Source organism: Petromyzon marinus, chromosome 63 (genome assembly GCF_048934315.1).
Source record: "Petromyzon marinus isolate PM22_M1 ecotype Great Lakes invasive population chromosome 63, UKy_Petmar_22M1.pri1.0, whole genome shotgun sequence".
NCBI classification, from domain to species: domain Eukaryota; kingdom Metazoa; phylum Chordata; class Hyperoartia; order Petromyzontiformes; family Petromyzontidae; genus Petromyzon; species Petromyzon marinus.
In genome coordinates, this window is record NC_133729.1 from 8,214,823 (window position 1) to 8,236,451 (window position 21,629).

At 49.3% G+C, this 21,629-nt stretch overlaps 1 protein-coding gene across 2 annotated transcripts; it reads left to right on the forward strand.

Moving 5' to 3' along the window:
- Window positions 1-3,286: 3,286 nt before the first annotated feature.
- Window positions 3,287-20,619, forward strand: FEN1 (flap structure-specific endonuclease 1). Of its 2 annotated transcripts, none has more exons than XM_032977541.2 (11): window positions 3,287-3,545; window positions 6,750-6,852; window positions 7,611-7,713; window positions 8,054-8,117; window positions 8,671-8,780; window positions 9,502-9,638; window positions 10,211-10,277; window positions 11,350-11,481; window positions 13,485-13,636; window positions 15,159-15,276; window positions 16,532-20,619. In XM_032977541.2, the coding sequence occupies exons 1-11, from the start codon at window positions 3,464-3,466 to the stop codon at window positions 16,604-16,606; spliced, it is 1,143 nt and encodes a 380-aa protein (XP_032833432.2). In that variant the 5' UTR covers window positions 3,287-3,463; the 3' UTR covers window positions 16,607-20,619. The 2 variants fall into 2 exon arrangements, with proteins under 2 accessions (XP_032833432.2, XP_032833433.2); XM_032977542.2 differs by having other exon boundaries at window positions 16,535-20,619.
- Window positions 20,620-21,629: the final 1,010 nt, after the last annotated feature.

A 21,629-nucleotide genomic window follows, 5' to 3' on the forward strand; every position in this document is an offset into this window, starting at 1 on the left:
AACCAAAGAGTATGGATCCTTGCAGTCACGAGTGCTTCAAATCTAGAATAGTTTCATAGTTTTATTTATTTTGGTATAGCCCTGTGAGCCATTCGGCTCTTGAATCGGGTGCAACCGTAACAAACAAAAACATGAACAAGAAAACATCTTAAAGTGACTTTGTGTGACTGTGCAAACAGAAAATCCATGAAAAAAACATCAAAATATTCCTGAAATAGCACTGTACACCAACGCTGTGTGCAAAAATCCCCGTGGGATGCAAGTCAAACAACAAGAAAACAGATTAAGGCCATCAGTCTAACTCCGTACTACAATAAACAAAAACATGGCCAAAGCAAAAACTTTTAGAAATCACTATATAATAAAGCCATAAATGCAATGTAACAGTGATCATAGGAACTGTGACCACATTTTTAACAATAAACTACATAAATAACATGTAACACCAAACCCTAGAGCAGTGGTTCTTAACCTTGTTGGAGGTACCGAACCCCACCAGTTTCATATGCGCATTCACCGAACCCCTCTTTAGTGAAAAATAAAATGTGATTTTTTTCAAATTCAAGACATAGATATGTTTTTTACTGGTACACAAAATGAGCCGTGCATGAACATTACCTTGTTCAAAGAATAAAACCAACACAATGCATAAACTCACAACAAATTACATACCTGGAAATCAATGTGACTTCTGCTGTTGCCTTTGAGAGATCAGTTCAGATATGCGTGGCTTCACCTTGGCAAGTGCCACTCTCATGTCATTTTCACAGCAAAGTCTGTTCCTTTTCTTCGTTTTTATGTCCAGCATCCTCGAAAAGGATTGCTCACAAAGATATGTTGTAACAAATGGTATAAAAAAATCCAGGGCTTTCTTAGCAATAACTGGATACTTGTTCATTTGTCGACACCAAAACGTTGAGAGCGTTGTTGTTCTGAAGAGTTGCTGTTGAACCTGGCTCTGCTGAATTTCAATGATTTCGTCGAGGAATTCATCATTGACATCTGCTGTTTCAACAGCAAACGTGAACGGCTGTCTCACCCATGCTGGATATGACTCTCTTTTAGGGAAATATCCGTCGAGAGACTTTGCAAGCTCATCTAAGTGCGTGGCAATTGTTTGCTTCAGTTCCGTGGATACAGAAATATCTCCGATTCCAGACACATCTTCGATCTTACTTGCACAGTCGTCCAGAAGCGGGAAGTTTGCGAAGTTATTGTTCTCTGTTCGTCGTTTCCATAACGGTAGCTTTTTTTGAAAAGCCTTCAGGTGTTCTTCCGCTTCCATGATATTGACTCCACCACCCTGCATCTGCTGATTGAGATGATTGAGAGCTGCGAATATATCAGCCATGTACGCTAAAATGAGAATGAACTCAGGATTTTTGAAGCAATCTGCATGGCAGTGTTGGTGCTCTTGCAAAAACAGGGCTAATTCCACACGCATGGCAAAAACACGATTCAGCACCTGTCCCCGGGATAACCACCGAATATTAGAATGGAGCAGAAGTACCTCAAATTCAGAGCCCATTTCTTTACACAGCTCACTGAAGATGCGGTGCCTCAGAGCACTTTTTCGCACATAGTTCACACATTCCACCACAGTTTTTAATACTTCTGCCATTTTTGGAGGTAAGGTTTTTGTTGCCAACGCATGCCTGTGCAGAATACAATGCGTCACAATGATGTGTGGTGCATCGGCCTTTACTAGCGCACCAAAACCAGACTTTCTTCCCAGCATGACTGGAGCTCCGTCCGTACAAACTGCAGAAACCATATCCCATGAAAGATTGTTGTCTCTGAAGAAGTCATCCACAAGCTTCTTCACATCGGCTGCCTTCGTTGTTGTTGTAAGAGGCTTACAAAATAAAAACTCTTCTTTTATCATGTCGTCTTTCACATAGCGTACAAAAACAGCAAGCTGGCTTAGATCAGAAACGTCTGTGGTTTCGTCGAGTTGAAGGCTGAATTTTGCCGGGCTTGAAATCAGATCCGCGACTACTTGAGCCAAGATGTCTTTACTCAAGTCTTCTATTCTGTCACTGACGGTGTCATTTGAAAGGGGAATTTGGGATAATTTACCTTCGGCCGCTGTTCCGAGTATCAGATTCGCCATCTTTAATGCAGCTGGTTTCACAAGTGTTTCACCAATGGTGTGTGGCTTGCCCTGCTTTGCGATCAGGTAAGCAACTTCGTACGATGCTGTCAGGATCGGTTTGTTAACAGGTACAAATCCAAGAGCAGGCAGAGTGGCCCTTTCATCGAATCTGGCTCTCTTCACCCTGAATTCAGCAAGTGTTGTGTTCTTGTATTCCCCGTCTCCATGCAGCTTCAAGAAGTGTTCCTTTAGTTTTGCCGGTGCAAGACTAGGGTTGCTCAACTTGGCGTTGCAAATCATGCAGATAGGACGCTCACTCCCATCACGTTCCGTGATACATGAGAATCCATGTTGTACATATTCGTCCGACCACTTTCTTCTTTTGCCCGACATAGTTAGTATGGATAAAATATTAAAGAAATCACACGACGTACGACAACAACAGTCACACGTTGACTACTGAGTACGCACTAAATTCCCCGCAGCGCTGATTGGCCAAGCAGTGTAGCATGATCATCTGCAGCCAGTGATGGCCAAGCGGGCCGTGTGTGTCATCACAAATTTACACAATAATTCAAGTGTGTCCGGACCTCCGTGGCGGGGGCTCTGCCGAACCCCTGAGATCGACTCACCGAACCCCTGGGGTTCGATCGAACCCAGGTTAAGAACCACTGCCCTAGAGCCATAGCTGGCTGCATTAGTCACTCCACAACAACAGGAGCATCAGTCGGAGTATCACATTTCTCAATGCACCTTTAAGATCAGCACGCTAAATCAAAATACAGATAATACTTTGCAGCGGTCATCCGGAGCGAAACATTTTATTTTATTTTAGGCCACTGAATAGCAGTGGCAGCTAGGGGTGTACAACTCCTCTAGAGCAGTTTTAATCCCCTGTGGGTTGGTGTAACCTGGAGGTTCCTACCAGTATTAGTATCAGAGCGTGTTTGTTTGCATATTTAGCACAAGTACGTGTGGTGGTTAATGTCGATCTTGATTCCTTGCAAACTGTTTCAATTTTAGTGTTTAAACATCTGAACACAACTCCTGCTTTATTGCCCGAAAGGGTAAAAACATATTCTTATTTTTTCATACTTTGATACTGGCAACAATAAAAATGCCCCATTTGATTTCAAACGCTATTTACGAAACGCGAAACTCATCCCCGGCGGCGGTGGTGGTGAGGCCACCGTAGCAAGCGCTCCCCCCTCCCACCGCGACGGTGACGTCACACGCGAAAGCGCGGGAAAAGTGAGACCGGGCCGCAAGCCTGACAGGGCGAACGAAGTTAAAGACTCTCCCCCCCCCTCATTACTTTACATTACATTACTTAACAACTTAAACATTTATCACGCGCGCGCGCCGACAATGGGAATACACGGCCTCACCAAGCTCATCGCGGACGTCGCACCCGGAGCCATGAAGGAAAACGACATCAAGAGCTACTTTGGTACGTGGTACCGATGTGGTTTAAAATCTTCGTGACTTTACCTAATAAAACCAAAGAGTATGAATCCTTGCAGTCACGAAAGCTTCAAATCTAGAATATTCGTGTTTGTTGAGATCGCTGCGTCTGGCTGAGGCTCCCCCCCAATAGGGGTCGGTGTTAATGAGGCTCACAGAGACTCAAGATTCGCATAGGGTTGTGTTAATGAGGCTCACAGAGACTCAAGATTCGCATAGGGGTCAGTGTTAATGAGGCTCACAGAGACTCAAGATTCGCATAGGGTTCAGTGTTAATGAGGCTCACAGAGACTCAAGATTCGCATAGGGGTCAGTGTTAATGAGGCTCACAGAGACGCAAGATTCGCATAGGGTTCAGTGTTAATGAGGCTCACAGAGACTCAAGATTCGCATAGGGGTCGGTGTTAATGAGGCTCACAGAGACTCAAGATTTGCATAGGGATCTGTGTTAATGAGGCTCACAGAGACTCAAGATTCGCATAGGGGTCAGTGTTAATGAGGCTCACCGTCACAGACTCGAGATTCGCATATGGTTCAGTGTTAATGAGGCTCACAGAGATTCAAGATTCGCATAGGGTTCAGTGTTAATGAGGCTCACAGAGACTCAAGATTCGCATAGGGTTCAGTGTTAATGAGGCTCACAGAGACTCAAGATTCGCATAGGGGTCAGTGTTAATGCGGCTCACAAGATTCGCATAGGGTTCAGTGTTAATGAGGCTCACAGAGACGCAAGATTCGCATAGGGGTCAGTGTTAATGAGGCTCACAGAGACTCAAGGTTGGCATAGGGTTCAGTGTTAATGAGGCTCACAGAGACTCAAGATTCGCATAGGGGTCAGTGTTAATGAGGCTCACAGAGACTCAAGATTCGCATAGGGGTCAGTGTTAATGAGGCTCACAGAGACGCAAGATTCGCATAGGGGTCAGTGTTAATGAGGCTCACCGTCACAGAGACTCAAGATTCGCATAGGGGTCAGTGTTAATGAGGCTCACAGTCACAGAGACTCAAGATTCGCATAGGGTTCAGTGTTAATGAGGCTCACAGAGACTCAAGATTCGCATAGGGGTCGGTGTTAATGAGGCTCACAGAGACTCAAGATTTGCATAGGGATCTGTGTTAATGAGGCTCACAGAGACTCAAGATTCGCATAGGGGTCAGTGTTAATGAGGCTCACCGTCACAGACTCGAGATTCGCATATGGTTCAGTGTTAATGAGGCTCACAGAGATTCAAGATTCGCATAGGGTTCAGTGTTAATGAGGCTCACAGAGACTCAAGATTCGCATAGGGTTCAGTGTTAATGAGGCTCACAGAGACTCAAGATTCGCATAGGGGTCAGTGTTAATGCGGCTCACAAGATTCGCATAGGGTTCAGTGTTAATGAGGCTCACAGAGACGCAAGATTCGCATAGGGGTCAGTGTTAATGAGGCTCACAGAGACTCAAGGTTGGCATAGGGTTCAGTGTTAATGAGGCTCACAGAGACTCAAGATTCGCATAGGGGTCAGTGTTAATGAGGCTCACAGAGACTCAAGATTCGCATAGGGGTCAGTGTTAATAAGGCTCACAGAGACGCAAGATTCGCATAGGGGTCAGTGTTAATGAGGCTCACCGTCACAGAGACTCAAGATTCGCATAGGGGTCAGTGTTAATGAGGCTCACAGTCACAGAGACTCAAGATTCGCATAGGGGTCAGTGTTAATGAGGCTCACAGAGACTCAAGATTCGCATAGGGTTCTATGTTAATGAGGCTCACATAGACTCAAGATTTGCATAGGGTTCAGTGTTAATGAGGCTCACAGAGACTCAAGATTCGCATATCGGGTTCGGTGTTAATCACTGAGACTCAGAGCCAAGCAAAGGCTCACATAGGGTTCAGTGTTAATCACTGAGACTCAGAGCCAGGCAAAGGCTTCCATAGGGTTCTGTGTTAATCACTGAGGCTCAGAGCCAGGCAAAGGCTCCCATAGGGTTTGGTGTTAATCACTGAGGCTCGGAGTCAGGCAAATGTTCCCATAGGGTTCGGTGTTAATCACTGAGACTCAGAGCCAGGCAAAGGCTCCCATAGGGTTCTGTGTTAATCACTGAGACTCAGAGCCAGGCAAAGGCTCCCATAGGGTTCTGTGTTAATCACTGAGACTCAGAGCCAGGCAAAGGCGCCCATAGGGTTCTGTGTTAATCACTGAGACTCAGAGGCAGGCAAAGGCTCACATAGGGTTCGGTGTTAATCACTGAGACTCAGAGCCAGGCCAAGGCTCCCATAGGGTTCAGTATTGATCAGTGAGACTCAGAGCCAGACCAAGGCTCCCATAGGGTTCAGTGTTAATCACTGAGACTCAGAGCCAGGCAAGGCTCCCATAGGGTTCACTGTTAATCACTAAGACTCGGAGTCAGACCGAGGTTCCCATAGGGTTTGGTGTTAATCACTGAGACTCGGAATTAGGCAAAGTCTCCCATAGGGTTCACTGTTAATCACTAAGACTCGGAGCCAGACCGAGGTTCCCATAGGGTTTGGTGTTAAACACTGAGACTCGGAATCAGGCAAAGGCTCCCAAAGGGTTCAGTGTTAATCACTGAGGCTCGGAGCCAGACCGAGGCTCCCATAGGGTTCAGTGCTAATCACTGAGGCTCACAGAGCCAGACTAAGGTTCACATAGGCTTACATAGGGATTTTATCTTAACCATTTATGCTCACAGAGCCAGACCTTGGCCAGTTTAATATTACAGTATTGGGGTTCAGTATTCTGATAGGTTCGTAGAGCCAGACTGACTTATCTTGCACCACTGCCTCCCATTGTGTCATAGTGTGGCAGTGTGTATTAGAGTAATTTTCGTATTGTATGTCACTATTAGTGTTCGTCACTGTTATTGTACGTCACTATTAGTGTGTCACTGTGTCAGTCATCTCAATCAACGTATAACACCTAGTCTGTCCTGGGACCTCATTACATATTACATGGCCACCAAGTTTACCTAGCCTGGCACAAATGCTGCGGTGATGTTACCACCATTTTTTAACTGATGTGTTGTGTAAACATCAGCACAGGGGAGACAAAGACGGCCCGGTCGTGGCGCTGACCACCCACCACCTCGTGTGCCATGCCAGCGTTCATAGGCACTCGCTAACAGCACTTGTTCCATCAGCCTGTTTAAAGGCTCCAAGGATGATCTTTATCTTTGTGTCTCTTGTAGGTCGCAAAATCGCCATTGACGCGTCGATGAGCATCTACCAGTTCCTGATCGCCGTGCGGCAGGACGGAAACACTCTTACCTCTGAGGACGGAGAGACAACCAGGTGATGCTCTGCTCTTTTTATTTTCAATTCATTAACACAATTCTCTTTTCCCTATCTTACCCCGCCTGTGAAGGTCGGTGTCGCGTAACGAGAAGAAGGGTCCGTTCGGAAATCTCAGGATCTTTCTTTAGAATGGAGAAGGAATCCGATGAGCTACAGAGCTCTTTACCCACAGATGTCCAGTACGGGTATGGGGTCAGGGAGTTGCGACAACCAACAATTACGAAAAACACGACAGGAGCGCAGAGCAGTACACCGATTTGTGTTAGAGAACGCCCTGCGGAAGCGGATATCACAGACCTACCGCTGAGATACTTTCTTCAAGTGCCCCCTGGTCCAGACATAGTCGAGGGCAGGCAGCACTTTCCTACCCGGCCTGCCACAGAGAACGGATGCTCGGATAACAAGGAGGTCCGTGGATCTATCAAGGTTTTGCTGATTAATAGGGCAAGTGGGCAATTTGATGAGAATGTGGCTGTGCAATATTCCTCTTGTCTTTTCGCAAAAGCTTGGACATTGGGGAGCATGAGCACATTTGGAAAACGGGAAGGTCAGCGGATCGATCAATGATCAGGGCAAACAGGAAGTGCAGATAGTGCAATTATATCGTTGATTCTGTCAATAAGATTGTGCAATTGTGAGCTTGTAAATGTGACTGTAAATGTGCTCGTGTGAATGCGATTGTGTGAACGTGATCATGTGATTTATGTGATTATTGTTGTTGTTGTGCGTTTGTGACCGTGCGATTGTGCTTACAGCCACCTGGTTGGACTCTTCTACCGCACGATCCGCATGATGGAGAACGGCATCAAGCCCGTGTACGTGTTCGACGGGAAACCTCCTCAGCTCAAGTCGGGAGAGGTATCCGCGCCAATCACCGCCGCTGCTTTCAGCTACCTAGGCACAAATGATAGCTTAACGAAGTGGCTTATCATGTGGTAGTGTATAGCAGCCAAATGCTCTAAATGCACGTTGTTTCTAAATGTGGAGGGAAAAAAACGTAGAAATCCACGCGACCACGGGGAGAGAGACATGCAAACTCCACATTTACAGGCATCAGGGTCGGGATCGGATCCATGACCTCTTGTATACCAGGGGAGGGAGATAACATCTCGTCACCGTGGCTCCTCTCGCCACCATGGCTCAACGACGTTGGGCCCGGTGCATTGTGGGTATTAATTACTGTGCGAATTGGTTGCAGCTGGCGAAGCGAGCGGAGCGCAGAGTGGAGGCCGAGAAGCAGCTGGTGGCAGCTGAGGAGGCTGGTGAGGAGGCGTGCGTGTGCGTATGTTTGCGGCTGTGTGTATATTTGTGTGGGTCGTGTAGCCCATATGCCCAGCCCACCACATGCCCAAGCAGCTTCTGTTTGGCCAGATAGAGGGGGCTAAACGGGCGTGACACGGTGCTGGATAAGAGATGTGGACTTGATGTGGTACAGGAGGATGTGGAGCTGAGTGGACCATCGGTGTCAAGACCGGCCTCTGTGAAGGACGCCCCTGGGCAGTTGGAGGCAGTCGCCAACGGCGGAGGGGGGCAGAGGAGCGATGCTCACAACAACGAGCATAGCAGAGGGCAGATAGAACGTAGCGAGTCGGCACAGTGGGGTGCACAGATAGTGCCTCTGTCAGTCATCTCGGTCAACCCATGGCACCTGGGCCTCTACCGTGAGCTGCCAGCGAGCCTTCGACACTTCACTGCGTAACACTTGGCAGGACCCTCCTGCGAAAGTGTCTCGGGACTCGGTGAGACTTTCGTGGTTAAACGAGCGGTGGAATAATCCTCATCATCACCGTATTCTCTCGTGTCTTTGTGACGCAGGCGAAGTGGAGAACGTGGAGAAGTTCAGCAAGCGGCTGGTCCGCGTCACACGGCAGCACAATGACGAGTGCAAGCGGCTGCTGCGGCTCATGGGCGTCCCCTACGTGGAGGTGCGTGACAAGCATGTGTCCTCAACGGGAGCTCGCTAACAGTCCTCTCTCATCTCCCCAGAGCCTCCCCAGAGGCCGGGGGAAGGGGGGGGGGCGGGCAAGGTCGGCAGAGACGAAGCCCCCCACCTCCCCGTTAAATCTTGTTTTGACGCAATATGTGCGAGACGCTTCGTACGTAATGCTGCGTTTGGCTGTACGTGCCCCACTGCGATTATGACCATGCGTGCGTGACGCTCTGTGTGACTGCACGCGCCTTACTCTGTGTGTGACTATGCGTGTGTGCTGTTTGTGCTGTGCGTATAACGCCGCGTGTATGACGCTGTGTGTGTGACGCTCTTTGTGGCGGAGCATCCTGCACTGCGTGTGACTGCGTGTGCGGTGCATGATGTGTGCGTAACGCTGGGTGTGTGGGGAGCGGTGAGGCAGTGGTTAGCGTGCTGCGCTACGAACCCGACCACCCGAGTTCGATTCCCGCTCAGGGGCCAACATCGATGACGATTATCTGAACCGTTCCTGGGCCTTCCCTAGGTCTACTCAGCCACAAATGAGTAACTGGTGCAGTGTGTAAACATCGTCACTAGGAAGACAAAGGCGGGCAGTCGTGGTGCTGGCCACCCACACCCTCGTGTGCCGTGGCAACATTCATAAGTGCTGCTCGCTAACAGCACTTGCTCCAACAGTCTGTTAAAGGCTACACGGAGGATCTTTGTGTGCGTGGTAGGCCCCCTGCGAGGCGGAGGCGAGCTGTGCCGCGCTGGTGAAGGCCGGCAAGGTGTTTGCCACGGCCACCGAGGACATGGACGGGCTCACGTTCGGCACCGGGGTCCTGCTTCGCCACCTGACGGCCAGTGAGGCCAAGTACGTTGCGACGCGTGTGTGTGCGTGAGCGCTCCTGTGTGGGATAGAGTTTGTGTGTGTAGGTCGACTCGGCCTCAAATGAGTACCTGGTGCGGTGTGTAGTAAACATCGCCGCTAGGGAGACAAAGGCGGCCGGGCTTGGTGCTGGCCACCCCACTCCCTCGTGTGCCGTGCCGGCCTTCATAGGTGGTACTCACTAACAGCACTTTAATCAAAAGTCTGTTACGGCTATACGGGGAAACTTTGTTTCTGTCTCCACCTGTTTCTGTGTGTCTCTTTGTGTCTGTGTCGCCCTCTGTCTCTCTGTATCTGTTTGTCTGTCTGTGTGTGTGAGTTTATTTTGTCTCCGTCTGTGTGTCCGTGTGTGTGTGTCTCGGCACCTGGGTCTGTCCCGAGACCTCCTGTCAGCGAGCCTTTGACACTTCACGCGGCCTCAAAGTGCACCTGGCCTGGCACAGGCGCTGTGGTGACGTCACCGTCACTTAGTGGCAATTGGCGAGTATTGGTATCGGTGTGTCTCGGTCTGTTTCGGTGTGTCGCCCATCAAAGTCCCCGCGTGTTAAATTTTCCAGAAAACTGCCCATTCAGGAGTTCCACTTCACGAAGCTTCTGGAGGAGATAAAGCTTTCACATGACGAGGTGAGGATGACGATGATCCACTTATCCAGGAACTTGATGGTTTTTCTATAATGCACAGAGACCGTGTGACGTGGACAAGGCGTCTGTGCGTTGTCTGAATCTCGTGGTTTTGCCGCCCGCGCTGTTATTCCGTTGCGATGATGGCATATTCCCATCATTTACAGATTTAATCGTGGTTGGCATCGGCCTATCGAACGGGCCTCGCGGTGTTTGTAAGTGGGGACTCGTCGGCATACACGCTAACGGGCCCCCCCCCCACGTTGCTTGTGCTGTGCCGAGGCGTAATTATGGTGGAACCGTTGCCAAGTATTGTCTGTCGCTGCATCGCTGCTGCTGCTGTCAGTCGGGTCACAGCCGCTCAAAAAGGACGGGAGGACCGCGATGCACCGTCAGTAGGGGTGGCGATGTTGCCAGGTTTAACCCCAAGTGTCGTAATTTGCGGATGATTTTTCAATGTTGGGATGTTTTCATCAATACCGCTTGGTACACTGCGTGTGTTGATTTTAGCTATGGGAGGGAAACCGGAGATCATGGAGGACACCCATGCAGAACAGGGGGAGAGACGACACACAAACTCCCCCCCCCCCCCCGCACCTCTGATTACTACGGTTGGCTACGTACGGTGCAAAAGAATTTCAACAAACATTCATACAGAAAAGCGCCCGAGTTGGGAATTGATCCTCGGCCCTTCTTGCTGTTAGGCACTTGCGTCATCGCTGCGCTACGCTTGCCACCCTGTTTCAATTGCTACCCCTTCACCCCCATAGACAAACATCCTCCGTTTAGCTTTAACAGACTGTTGGGGCAAGTGCTGTTCATGAGTAGCACCTATGAAGGTTGGCACGGCACACGAGGGGGTACGGTGTGGCCAATACACCACGCCCGGGCACCTTTGTCTCCCTCAGAACTGATGTTTTACACACCTCACTCGTTTGAGGCTAGCTAGCGGAGGCCCAGGACTGGTTCAGATATTCGTCGCTGATGTCGAATGGAACTCGGGTCATCGGGTTAGGAGCGCAGTGCTCTAACTGCTGCGCCACCCTTCGCCACCCCTTGCCACCCCTCGCCACAGTTCATCGACCTGTGTATCCTGCTGGGCTGTGACTACTGCGAGACCATCAGGGGGATCGGGCCCAAGCGGGCCATCGAGCTCGTGCGACAATACAAGCGCATCGAGGCCATCCTGCAGCACATCGACACCAAGGTGAGCGGCGTCACCTGCTCATCGTCGTCATTGTGATCATCGTCGTCGCCAGCATGAACTATCCGCTGTTGGATCACGTCCGCCTCCTCAAGACGCCTCCATCTCTCGCCATCCAGCGATAGTGTAAAGTTCATAATAAAGGTTTTTGGGTTAGATCGCGTTTATTTATAAATGTGTCGTAACCCTCCACCACCCGACACGGCCAATCAGCAAAGAAAAGTGTCACGTTGACAAAAGACAAATAATTCACTACTTCAGCCCACCGGTGTGTTGAAGAGTTAATCCACATTTACAGTTTGAGTACGACGTTTCGCTGGTAAATACTTCCAGCATCATCGGGCAATTCGCCAGAATGGTAAAGCCCTCGCTTGCTCCCGGTTTTATATAGAGCAGAAGAGTGACGTCATCACTTAACTCATCAGGTGCAGTGATTAGAGGCGGAGGGGGGGGTAATGTAATTATATAATCGATTAGTAATCAGTCATTGGTTATGATTAGTAATGAGTTGTAGATTAGTAATTCTTTAAATCAAAATGTAATGTGTATTACTAATCTACAACTCATTACTAATCATAACCAATGACTGATTACTAATCGATTATATAATTACATTACCCCCCCCTCCGCCTCTAATCACTGCACCTGATGAGTTAAGTGATGACGTCACTCTTCTGCTCTATATAAAACCGGGAGCAAGCGAGGGCTTTACCATTCTGGCGAATTGCCCGATGATGCTGGAAGTATTTACCAGCGAAACGTCGTACTCAAACTGTAAATGTGGATTAACTCTTCAACACACCGGTGGGCTGAAGTAGTGAATTATTTGTCTTTTGTCAACGTGACACTTTTCTTTGCTGATTGGCCGTGTCGGGTGGTGGAGGGTTACGACACATTTATAAATAAACGCGATCTAACCCAAAAACCTTTATTATGAATAATATTGGTCGCGAAAGCCTACGTGTTAAACTGATAGTGTAAAGATCGATCGCTGTTGATTATTACGATTACGCTGATTTACTCAGGAAAGGCTCGTCGAGTCTCAGGATTCTCGTTTTAAGGAGGGTCCTGGGCACCTTGGTGGCTAGGAGATGTTGACTATCTTGCCTGGTATACAGGAGGTTGCGGGTTCGATCCCATCCCTGACGCCTCCTGTATATTTGGAGTTTGCGTGTCTCTCTCCTCCATTGTCGCGTGGAGTTTTCTCCGCGTCCTTTGATTTTTCCCTCCACAATTAGATTCAACATCACGCCTTTAGAGTATTTGGCTGCTATACATTTCCACAATGATGATGATGATAAGCCACTTTGTTGAGCTATCACTTGTGGCCAGCTTGCTTCTGAAAAAGAGCTATACAGCTCAGTGGGCCTTACCTGGTAAAATAAAAATGGTTTAGTTTTAGGTTTACAGCAGTGCAGGGCGATGTTCGGTGCACACGATCCCATTTGGGTAGTTTGACGATCCATACAGCTCCTGCACACGAGTCGATTTCATTGCTCCGTCTCTGTGACCAGGGCCAACGTGGGTAGCGAGAGGCCAACACCAGTGACAATTATCTGCATGGGACTCCTCTAGGTCGACTCAGCCTTAAACGAGTACCCGGTGCGGCGTGTAAACATCAACACTGGAGAGTCAAAGGTGGTTGGGCGTGGTTCTGGCCACACGAACTCGTGTGGCCGTGCTGTCATTCATTGGTGCTTGCCCCAACAGGCAGCACTTGCCCCAACAGTCTTGGTGTGGGCTACACAGGGGATCTGTGGATTTGTGTGTGTGTGTGTGATGATGATGATCATAGTGGTAAGGCTGGACCTGGCTGTCCAATTCATTCACCCTCTCTGCTCCCCTCTCCTTCGCTCTTGTCCACTCGTCCCCTCTCCTCATCTTCCCTCCCCGCTCTCTCTTTCCTCTCTCCCCTCTCTCCCCTTCTCGCTCTGTCCCCCCCCTCTCTCTCTCTCCCCTTCTCGCTCTTTCCCCCCCTCTCTCTCTGGCTCCCCGCGTGCGAGTAGAAGTACCCCGTGCCGGACAACTGGCTGTACCAGGAGGCTAGGCAGCTGTTCCTCAAGCCCGAGGTGGTGGACACCGAGGAGGTGGATCTGAAGTGGAACGAGCCTGACGAGGAGGGACTGGTGGCCTTTATGGTGCAGGAGAAGCAGTTTAAGTGAGATGCAGGGCCAAGGGGCGGTCGTGGTGGCGGCGGCGGCGGCGGTGGTGGTTTTTATTTAGCGAACGCTATTTCACTTGACTTTCTACAGGTCAAAACATGTATGCTAAATATATATTTAGATAAATAAATGTTTTTTGAGTGGACGTCAGCCCCCCCCCCCATGTAGCCACAGAGCCACTTTGCAACCTCCTCCAGCACGTGCAGGGCAACCGGTCCGCCCATCACGCCCTGACGCACTGCACAGCCGTGGACGATGGTGCGTCACGGTCTCCTCCTGGCTCCCCACATTCACACAGAAGTGGGCTGTCACGTAGCATGCCCCATCGATGTTTGGAAGCAGCAACACACTCTCCCTGGTCACAGCGGAAGCGGTTTAACTGCACCCATTGGTGCCTTTTGGAGATCGAAGGCAGGCATCTGGACGGATGGATGGTGGTGGGGGAGCGGTGGTGCAGCGGTTAGCGCTACGCTGCGCTACGAACCCAGGCGACCCGGGTTCGATTCACGCTCGCGGCCATCAACATCGGTGACGATTATCTGAACCGGTCTTGGGCCTCCCAGAGGTCCACTCAGCCTCGAATGAGTACCCGGTGCGATGTGTAAGCATAGCCACTAAGGAGGCAAAGGTGGCCTGGCGGGTGCTGGCCACTTCGTGTGCTGTGGCGGCCTTCATAGGTGCTCGCTAACAGCACTTGCCCAAACAGTCTTACAGGCTGTACGGCGGATTTTTGTCTTTGATGATAGTGATTGTGGTGCTGATAGCGGTGCTACTGGTGATTGTTGCTGTTGTGATGGTGGTGGTAGTAGTGAAGTATGTGTGTGTGTTTAATGCTAAACATTCCCATGCTAAAATATCGTTGCACGTGAATGTAACTCCAGCTGGGCTATCGCCATCTTGTAGCCAGCATTTGAATCGCCACAATCCCATCCCATTTGAAATTGAGATTCGGGAATTGTAAATCAGTGGCGAGTCTACGGACGATTCCCAGGCCATCGCAGACCCCAATTTAAAATGTCTTAACAGCGCTAAGATTCTCTAGCAAGATTCAACTTTTAACATATAGAGTTAGACATCAAAACAGCAAAGATGTTCTCGTGACTCACAGGACCCTGAGAGTGTGGCGGCTTGGGAAGGCCTTCATCTAGCAGTGGATAGACTCTTTCATTGCAAGTGACGTCAGTCGGTACCAACAGCCGCCACTCGCCACAAAGTGGCAGTGACGTCACCACGGCACCCGTGCCAGGCTAGGTGCACTTTGAGGCCACGTGAAGTTTATAAGGCTCTGCCGGCAGGAGGCGATGGAACAGAGCTAGGTGCCATGGATCGACTGACTGAGATGACTGGCAGATGCACCAGCTGTGCTCCCCACTGTGCCAACCTGCTGCGTTTTAGCCACCCGGCGGTCTGCTCATTGTTGTGAGCGTCGCCTCTCTAAACGCACGCGTTCAGTGCGCGTGACGTCAGGCGGTACCCCGTTTGACGCGCTCGCGACGCCCTCCTCTCTCGCGCCCGCAGCGAGGACCGCATCCGGAACGGAGTGAAGAAGCTTCTGAAGAGCAAGCAGGGGACGACGCAGGTGCGCATGGACGACTTCTTCAAGATCACCGGCTCAATCACCTCCGCCAAACGCAAGGTCGGTGCCGGGCGTCGTTAACGGCTCCCTCCGTTGGGGTCGGTGCTCGTCTGGCCGGGTCGCTCGAAAGGTTGGAGACGCTGCGCCCAGCGCTGCCGAGGCCCTGGGTGCCCAATCTGGGTTTTAGCCTGCCAACCACAGCAAATTACACCGGAGGTTATCAAGTGTAGCGAATTTGTGGTCTCAGCCCGATCGTTCGTAGGTGCGCCACGGTGGCTAGATGTTAACTACCTCGCCTGGTATACAGGAGGTCTTGGGTTCGATCCCAACCCTGATGCCTGCTGTATATTTGGATTTGCGTGTCTCTCTCTCATAATCATCATCATCACGGTGGCTAGGAGGTGTTAACTACCTCGCCTGGTATGGGTTCGATCCTGACACTTGACGCCTGCTGAATATTTGGAGTTTGCGTGTCGTCTCTCTCCCTGTTGTCACATGGAATGTTCTCCTGGTCCTCCGGTTTTTCCCTCTGCATTTAGACTCAACGTCACCCGTTTAGAGTATTTGTCTGCTGCTATAGATTTCCACGTGATAAGCCACTTCGTTGAGCTATCATTTGTGGCCAGGTCGCTTCCGAAAAAAAGCTATGTAGCTCAGTAAAATATTAAGTAGTAGTCGTTATCTGTTGTCTGTATACGTACGTTGAACTTCTTTCGCACCGTATGTATCCGGTGACTTGTTTATTTTTTGCTCAACACGTGAAGCACAATTCTGGCACAAATCTGCCACCCAAAATGCCATCACGTAAATACGCCCATAAACAAAAATAATTCTATACAGTTACAAATATATATCGATACCCACAGACTCGCGTAGAGACTCATAGACTTATATAGATAGCTATAGACTCTGATAGAGACTCATAGACTTGTATAGAGACCCATAGACTCGCACAGAGATCCATAGACTCAGAAATAGACCCAGAGGCTCACAAATCTGGTTGTGAATCTCAAGTGCAGTGGTGATTGCACGTGAAAAATCATTGAGTTAAATTGTCAGTGCATGTGACACTGAACTGCAGGAAACTATAACTCTGGTACCCTAAGAAAGAATTTGATTATGTTATTATTATTGCGCTAGTATACCCAGGAAAGTATGAGTCCGAAGACTCTTTTTTTAGGAGGGTCCTGCCAAGTGTTTCGCATTAGGGGGGGTGGGTCGATATTGCTGCTGTGTGTGTGATACCAATTGAGTAATTTGCAGGTAAGTTCTCAGAAGAAAAAAAAGATATAAATATATATTTTTCTTTTTTTAGCAGCCGGAGCCCAAGGGCTCGGCCAAGAAGAAATCCAAGCCGGCCGCGGGCGGGAAGTTCAAGAAGGGAAAGTGACCCGGAAACTCGGCGGCACGCGGCGACGCACTCCGCCATTCCGAACCTCGCGTCATTCATTTTATTTAGTTTAACTCAAAGAGACCAGGAGAATCTCATTGAGCAAGAGTGACCCGGGCCATTAGTCTGCCAGTAGGGGGCGGGGCGGGGAATGCCATGATTGCAGCTGCTGCTGTGTTGTGGTTCAGTCCCCTTCGAGTGACTTTGCGGTGTCGTTTTTCGATTTCGGCGAAGATTGGACCGTGGCACCGGCATGCACGATGGCCCCCTCCTGCGAATCACGTCGAATATTACACAACGCGGTGTTAATGTTGAATATTACCCAACGCGGTGTTTATCTTGAATATTACACAACGTGGTGTTAATGTTGAATATTACACAACGTGGTGTTAATGTTGAATATTACACAACGCGGTGTTAATGTTGAATATTACACAACGTGGTGTTAATGTTGAATATTACACAACGCGGTGTTAATCTTGAATATTACACAACGCGGTGTTAATCTTGAATATTACACAACGCGGTGTTAATGTTGAATATTACACAACGCGGTGTTAATCTTGAATATTACACAGCGTGGTGTTAATGTTGAATATTACACAGCGTGGTGTTAATGTTGAATATTACACAACGTGGTGTTAATGTGGAATATTACACAGCGTGGTGTTAATGTTGAATATTACACAGCGCGGTGTTAATCTTGAATATTACACAACGCGGTGTTAATCTTTAATATTACACAACGCGGTGTTAATCTTTAATATTACACAACGCGGTGTTAATGTGGAATATTACACAACGCGGTGTTAATCTTTAATATTACACAACGTGGTGTTAATGTTGAATATTACACAACGTGGTGTTAATGTTGAATATTACACAGCGCGGTGTTAATGTTGAATATTACACAACGTGGTGTTAATGTTGAATATTACACAGCGTGGTGTTAATGTGGAATATTACACAGCGTGGTGTTAATGTTGAATATTACACAGCGCGGTGTTAATCTTGAATATTACACAACGCGGTGTTAATGTTGAATATTACACAACGCGGTGTTAATCTTGAATATTACACAACGCGGTGTTAATCTTGAATATTACACAGCGCGGTGTTAATCTTTAATATTGCACAACGCGGTGTTAATGTGGAATATTACACAACGCGGTGTTAATCTTGAATATTACACAACGTGGTGTTAATGTTGAATATTACACAACGTGGTGTTAATGTTGAATATTACACAGCGTGGTGTTAATGTTGAATATTACACAACGTGGTGTTAATGTTGAATATTACACAACGTGGTGTTAATGTTGAATATTACACAGCGCTGTGTTAATGTTGAATATTACACAACGCGGTGTTAATGTTGAATATTACACAACGCGGTGTGAATCTTGAATATTACACAGCGCGGTGTTAATGTTGAATATTACACAACGTGGTGTTAATGTTGAATATTACACAGCGCTGTGTTAATGTTGAATATTACACAACGTGGTGTTAATGTTGAATATTACACAACGTGGTGTTAATGTTGACTATTACACAACGCGGTGTGAATCTTGAATATTACACAACACGGTGTTAATGTTGAATATTACACAACGTGGTGTTAATGTTGAATATTACACAACGTGGTGTTAATGTTGAATATTACACAACGCGGTGTTAATGTTGAATATTACACAACGTGGTGTTAATGTTGAATATTACACAACGCGGTGTGAATCTTGAATATTACACAGCGCGGTGTTAATGTTGAATATTACACAACGCGGTGTGAATCTTGAATATTACACAACGCGGTGTTAATGTTGAATATTACACAGTGCGGTGTTAATGTTGAATATTATACAACGCGGTGTTAATCTTGAATATTACACAACGCGGTGTTAATGTCGGATATGACACAGCGCGGTGCGAATCGGGGCAGCCCCACTGGATTTTAAACCGTGAACCTCTACCAGCAAGCAAGCGGGGTGAATGTGCTGCTGCATCTGGGTCACGTCGCCTTCCCCCGGACTCAGGACGTCGACGTAGCGACGGTTCAGAGCGGGCGCAGTAGCAGCGTCGCTTATCCGACCGTCACCCGTCCGCCTGACCAATTTAAGCCGCCTGCACCCAGTGCAGGGCATGACTGCCGCTCCGTGCGGACGTTCACGTGTCTGACCTTTCCACAAATCCGCCTGCACAAGTCGGCCGCGTGCGACGTCGTGCTGCCCTGCCAACTCGCTACACCTGCCCCCGTGGCGCACGCTGCACGAGCAATTGCGCGACTATCCAAAAAAAAAAAACACGAAACGTTGCTTTTTTTTTTTTTCCTCCAAATGCTCGAGCACAGCATCCGAATATATTTTTGCCCCCCCCCCCCTTCCCCATCATTCAAACAGTGGCGCAAGTCGTGCGTATGTTCGTGTTAAACTTCTTTCACACCGTACGTAGCCAACCGCGCTCGCCGTAGTTTCCTTAAACTTCCCTGCCCCTTGGCGCCCGTCCACCCAGCGGTCGATGTACGTACGCCCCAGTCGATCGGTACGGAGGTCCTCCATGGTGGGTTAAAGTGTGGGTTTGCCTACCGCCTCGACCAAGGTCTCTGGCCCGCGTGGAAGAGTTGGGCCACGGACCCTCGAGAGCGGCGTTCTCCATTGCAAGGCCTCGCGGGCCACTGGGCGGCCCCCGGTGTTCTTTAGCGCGGCCCTTGACGTGCGGCCCCCCCCCCCCCCGACAATACGCAGCATTGCGTTAACGTCTTGCATGCACTGTGGCGGCCCTCGCACTTCTGATATCTCGTCGGCGACGGTGGCTCCCCCCCCCCCTTCCCCCGCCCTCTGACAATGAGTGAGGAACACTGCTCTGGAGCTCCTTCGAGTGGAGGCCCTTGTGCCAGTAGTGGTGTAAGCAATTGCAGGACCTGCGCCCTTCGCACCGTGCGTCGCCAAACGTGATAACCGGAGTTTGTCGGGATCCCTGGTGGTTTGGGAGACCGTGCGTTATGAATGGGGCTCCTTTCACGTGTCTCCGAGTGATTAAGACGCTCCGGAAAGTAAGACCCGCTCCAATCTTGTGCTTGGCGTCAAAATTATACAGATCTCCTCACAAAGATCCCCCGTGTAGCCTTAACAGACTGTTGGGGCAAGTGCTGTTAGCGAGCAGCACCTACGAAGGCCGGCACGGCGCACGAGGGGGAGAGTGGCCAGCACCACGCCCGGACGCCTTTGTCTCCCCAGTGGCGATGTTTACCCACCCCACCAGGTAATCATTTGATGCGTAATCAACCTAGAGGAGGCCCAGAGCCGCTTCAGATAATCGTCACTCGCGTCGGTCGTGAGCAGGAATTGAACTCTGGACGCAGGGATTGTCGCACGGCCGCGCTAATCACTGCACCGCCGCTCCCCACACACGACACATTGACACACCATCCACATCATGGCTCAAGCTGATTTTGTGTAACCAGCTGAGAAGTCGAGAAGAGACCGTGCACCGGGGTAGAAAACGTCTCGTCTGCAAGAGTGACCCCCGGGGTTCACCGATACAACAAAAGGCAAATTATTTGACGACAGTTGACACGCATGAAGCACGCAACGTGTGCATACTACCAACAGCAACAACAACAACCACGAAGTGGCGGTGACGTCGCCACGGCGTGTGTGCCAGGCTAGGTGCACGTTGAGGGCACGTGAAGTGTCGACCGCCCGCTGGCAGGATGGTCACAGACCCAGGCAGGTGCCGTGGGTCGACTGACCGAGATGGCTGGACGATGCACTCAACCTGTGCCCCCAACCACATTATAAGACGCACCGCCAAACTTTTAACTTCACATGCAGGGGAAGCGCGCGTGTCGTGTGCGTGGTCCGGAGAATGCGGCTCCCCTTCGTGGAGGGCACGCAAGACGGGAGTTGTTGGGAGCCTGCCATGGGAAATCTTCACCCCCCAACTTTTGTGTTTTTTTTTTAATAAAAGCGCATTGGTGCGCAGATAATTCAATAAAGACACCACCACCGTCATCGTCTGCCGTATTCACGCCGCTGCTTGGGTGAAGGGCTGTCCGAGCTGTCGCCGTCCGTCACGAGACGCCCACGTCCCACCTCGCACACCGGCGCACGAGTTTGGTTTCCCCCGCGGAGAAAAAGCCAAGAAACTTGAGAGGGAAACCCAAACAAATTTAAAACGTCGGCTTTAGCGACCAGTCGTGTTCATTAGAAAGAAGGGTTTTTTTTTTACCCGGGGTTAGATCGCGTCATTATAAATGTGTCGTGAACCCACCACCTGACACGGCCAATTTTTAATGTTTGCCACGTGAACAAAACGTGGCAATTCGCTTTTCAACACGCCAGTGTGGTGGCGAGTAAACCCACAACATTTATAACCGAGTTTGACGTTTCGCTGGTGATTGCAACCAGCTTCATCAGGCGAATTGCCAGAATTGTGAAGAAATCTTCCTGCTTTTGGTCTTAATACTGGACATCTGTCAAAAAGCTTTATAGCTCATCGGATTCCTCCTGCAGTCTAAATAAATACTCCCGATAGAGCGAGCTGATGTCATCGCTGCGAGGCTATAGCAGGTACAACGATCGGAGAGGCGTTTTTTTTTTTAAACATAGACATTACAATGGATTGTTTATCTGAAAATATGCGGCACATTTCCCAAGCAACTGATGCACAGAAACATTGAACTGCTGTCATGTAGCGGGCAACGACGAGTCCACTTTCGGAGTGGGAGATTTTGAGTTTACGTAGCAGCAATATGGTTATGTCCACTCCTGAGTGAACCCCGCCGAAATAAATGAAATACCGTAGTAGTTATGAGTTTCCCCGTTCGTTTCTCAGTGTAAGCAAAGGCATGACTTATCGAGCTTGGACATTAGACCCGGGCCATTGGCAGTAGACTTGCAATACATAGGGCGGAATGTGTTCGTGTTTACAACAGTTAACAAACATCTTCAGAATCTGTGACCGTGAGACACTCAAAAGACTGATGAACCGAATCAAAAGGGTAATCCTTGAGACTTGACAC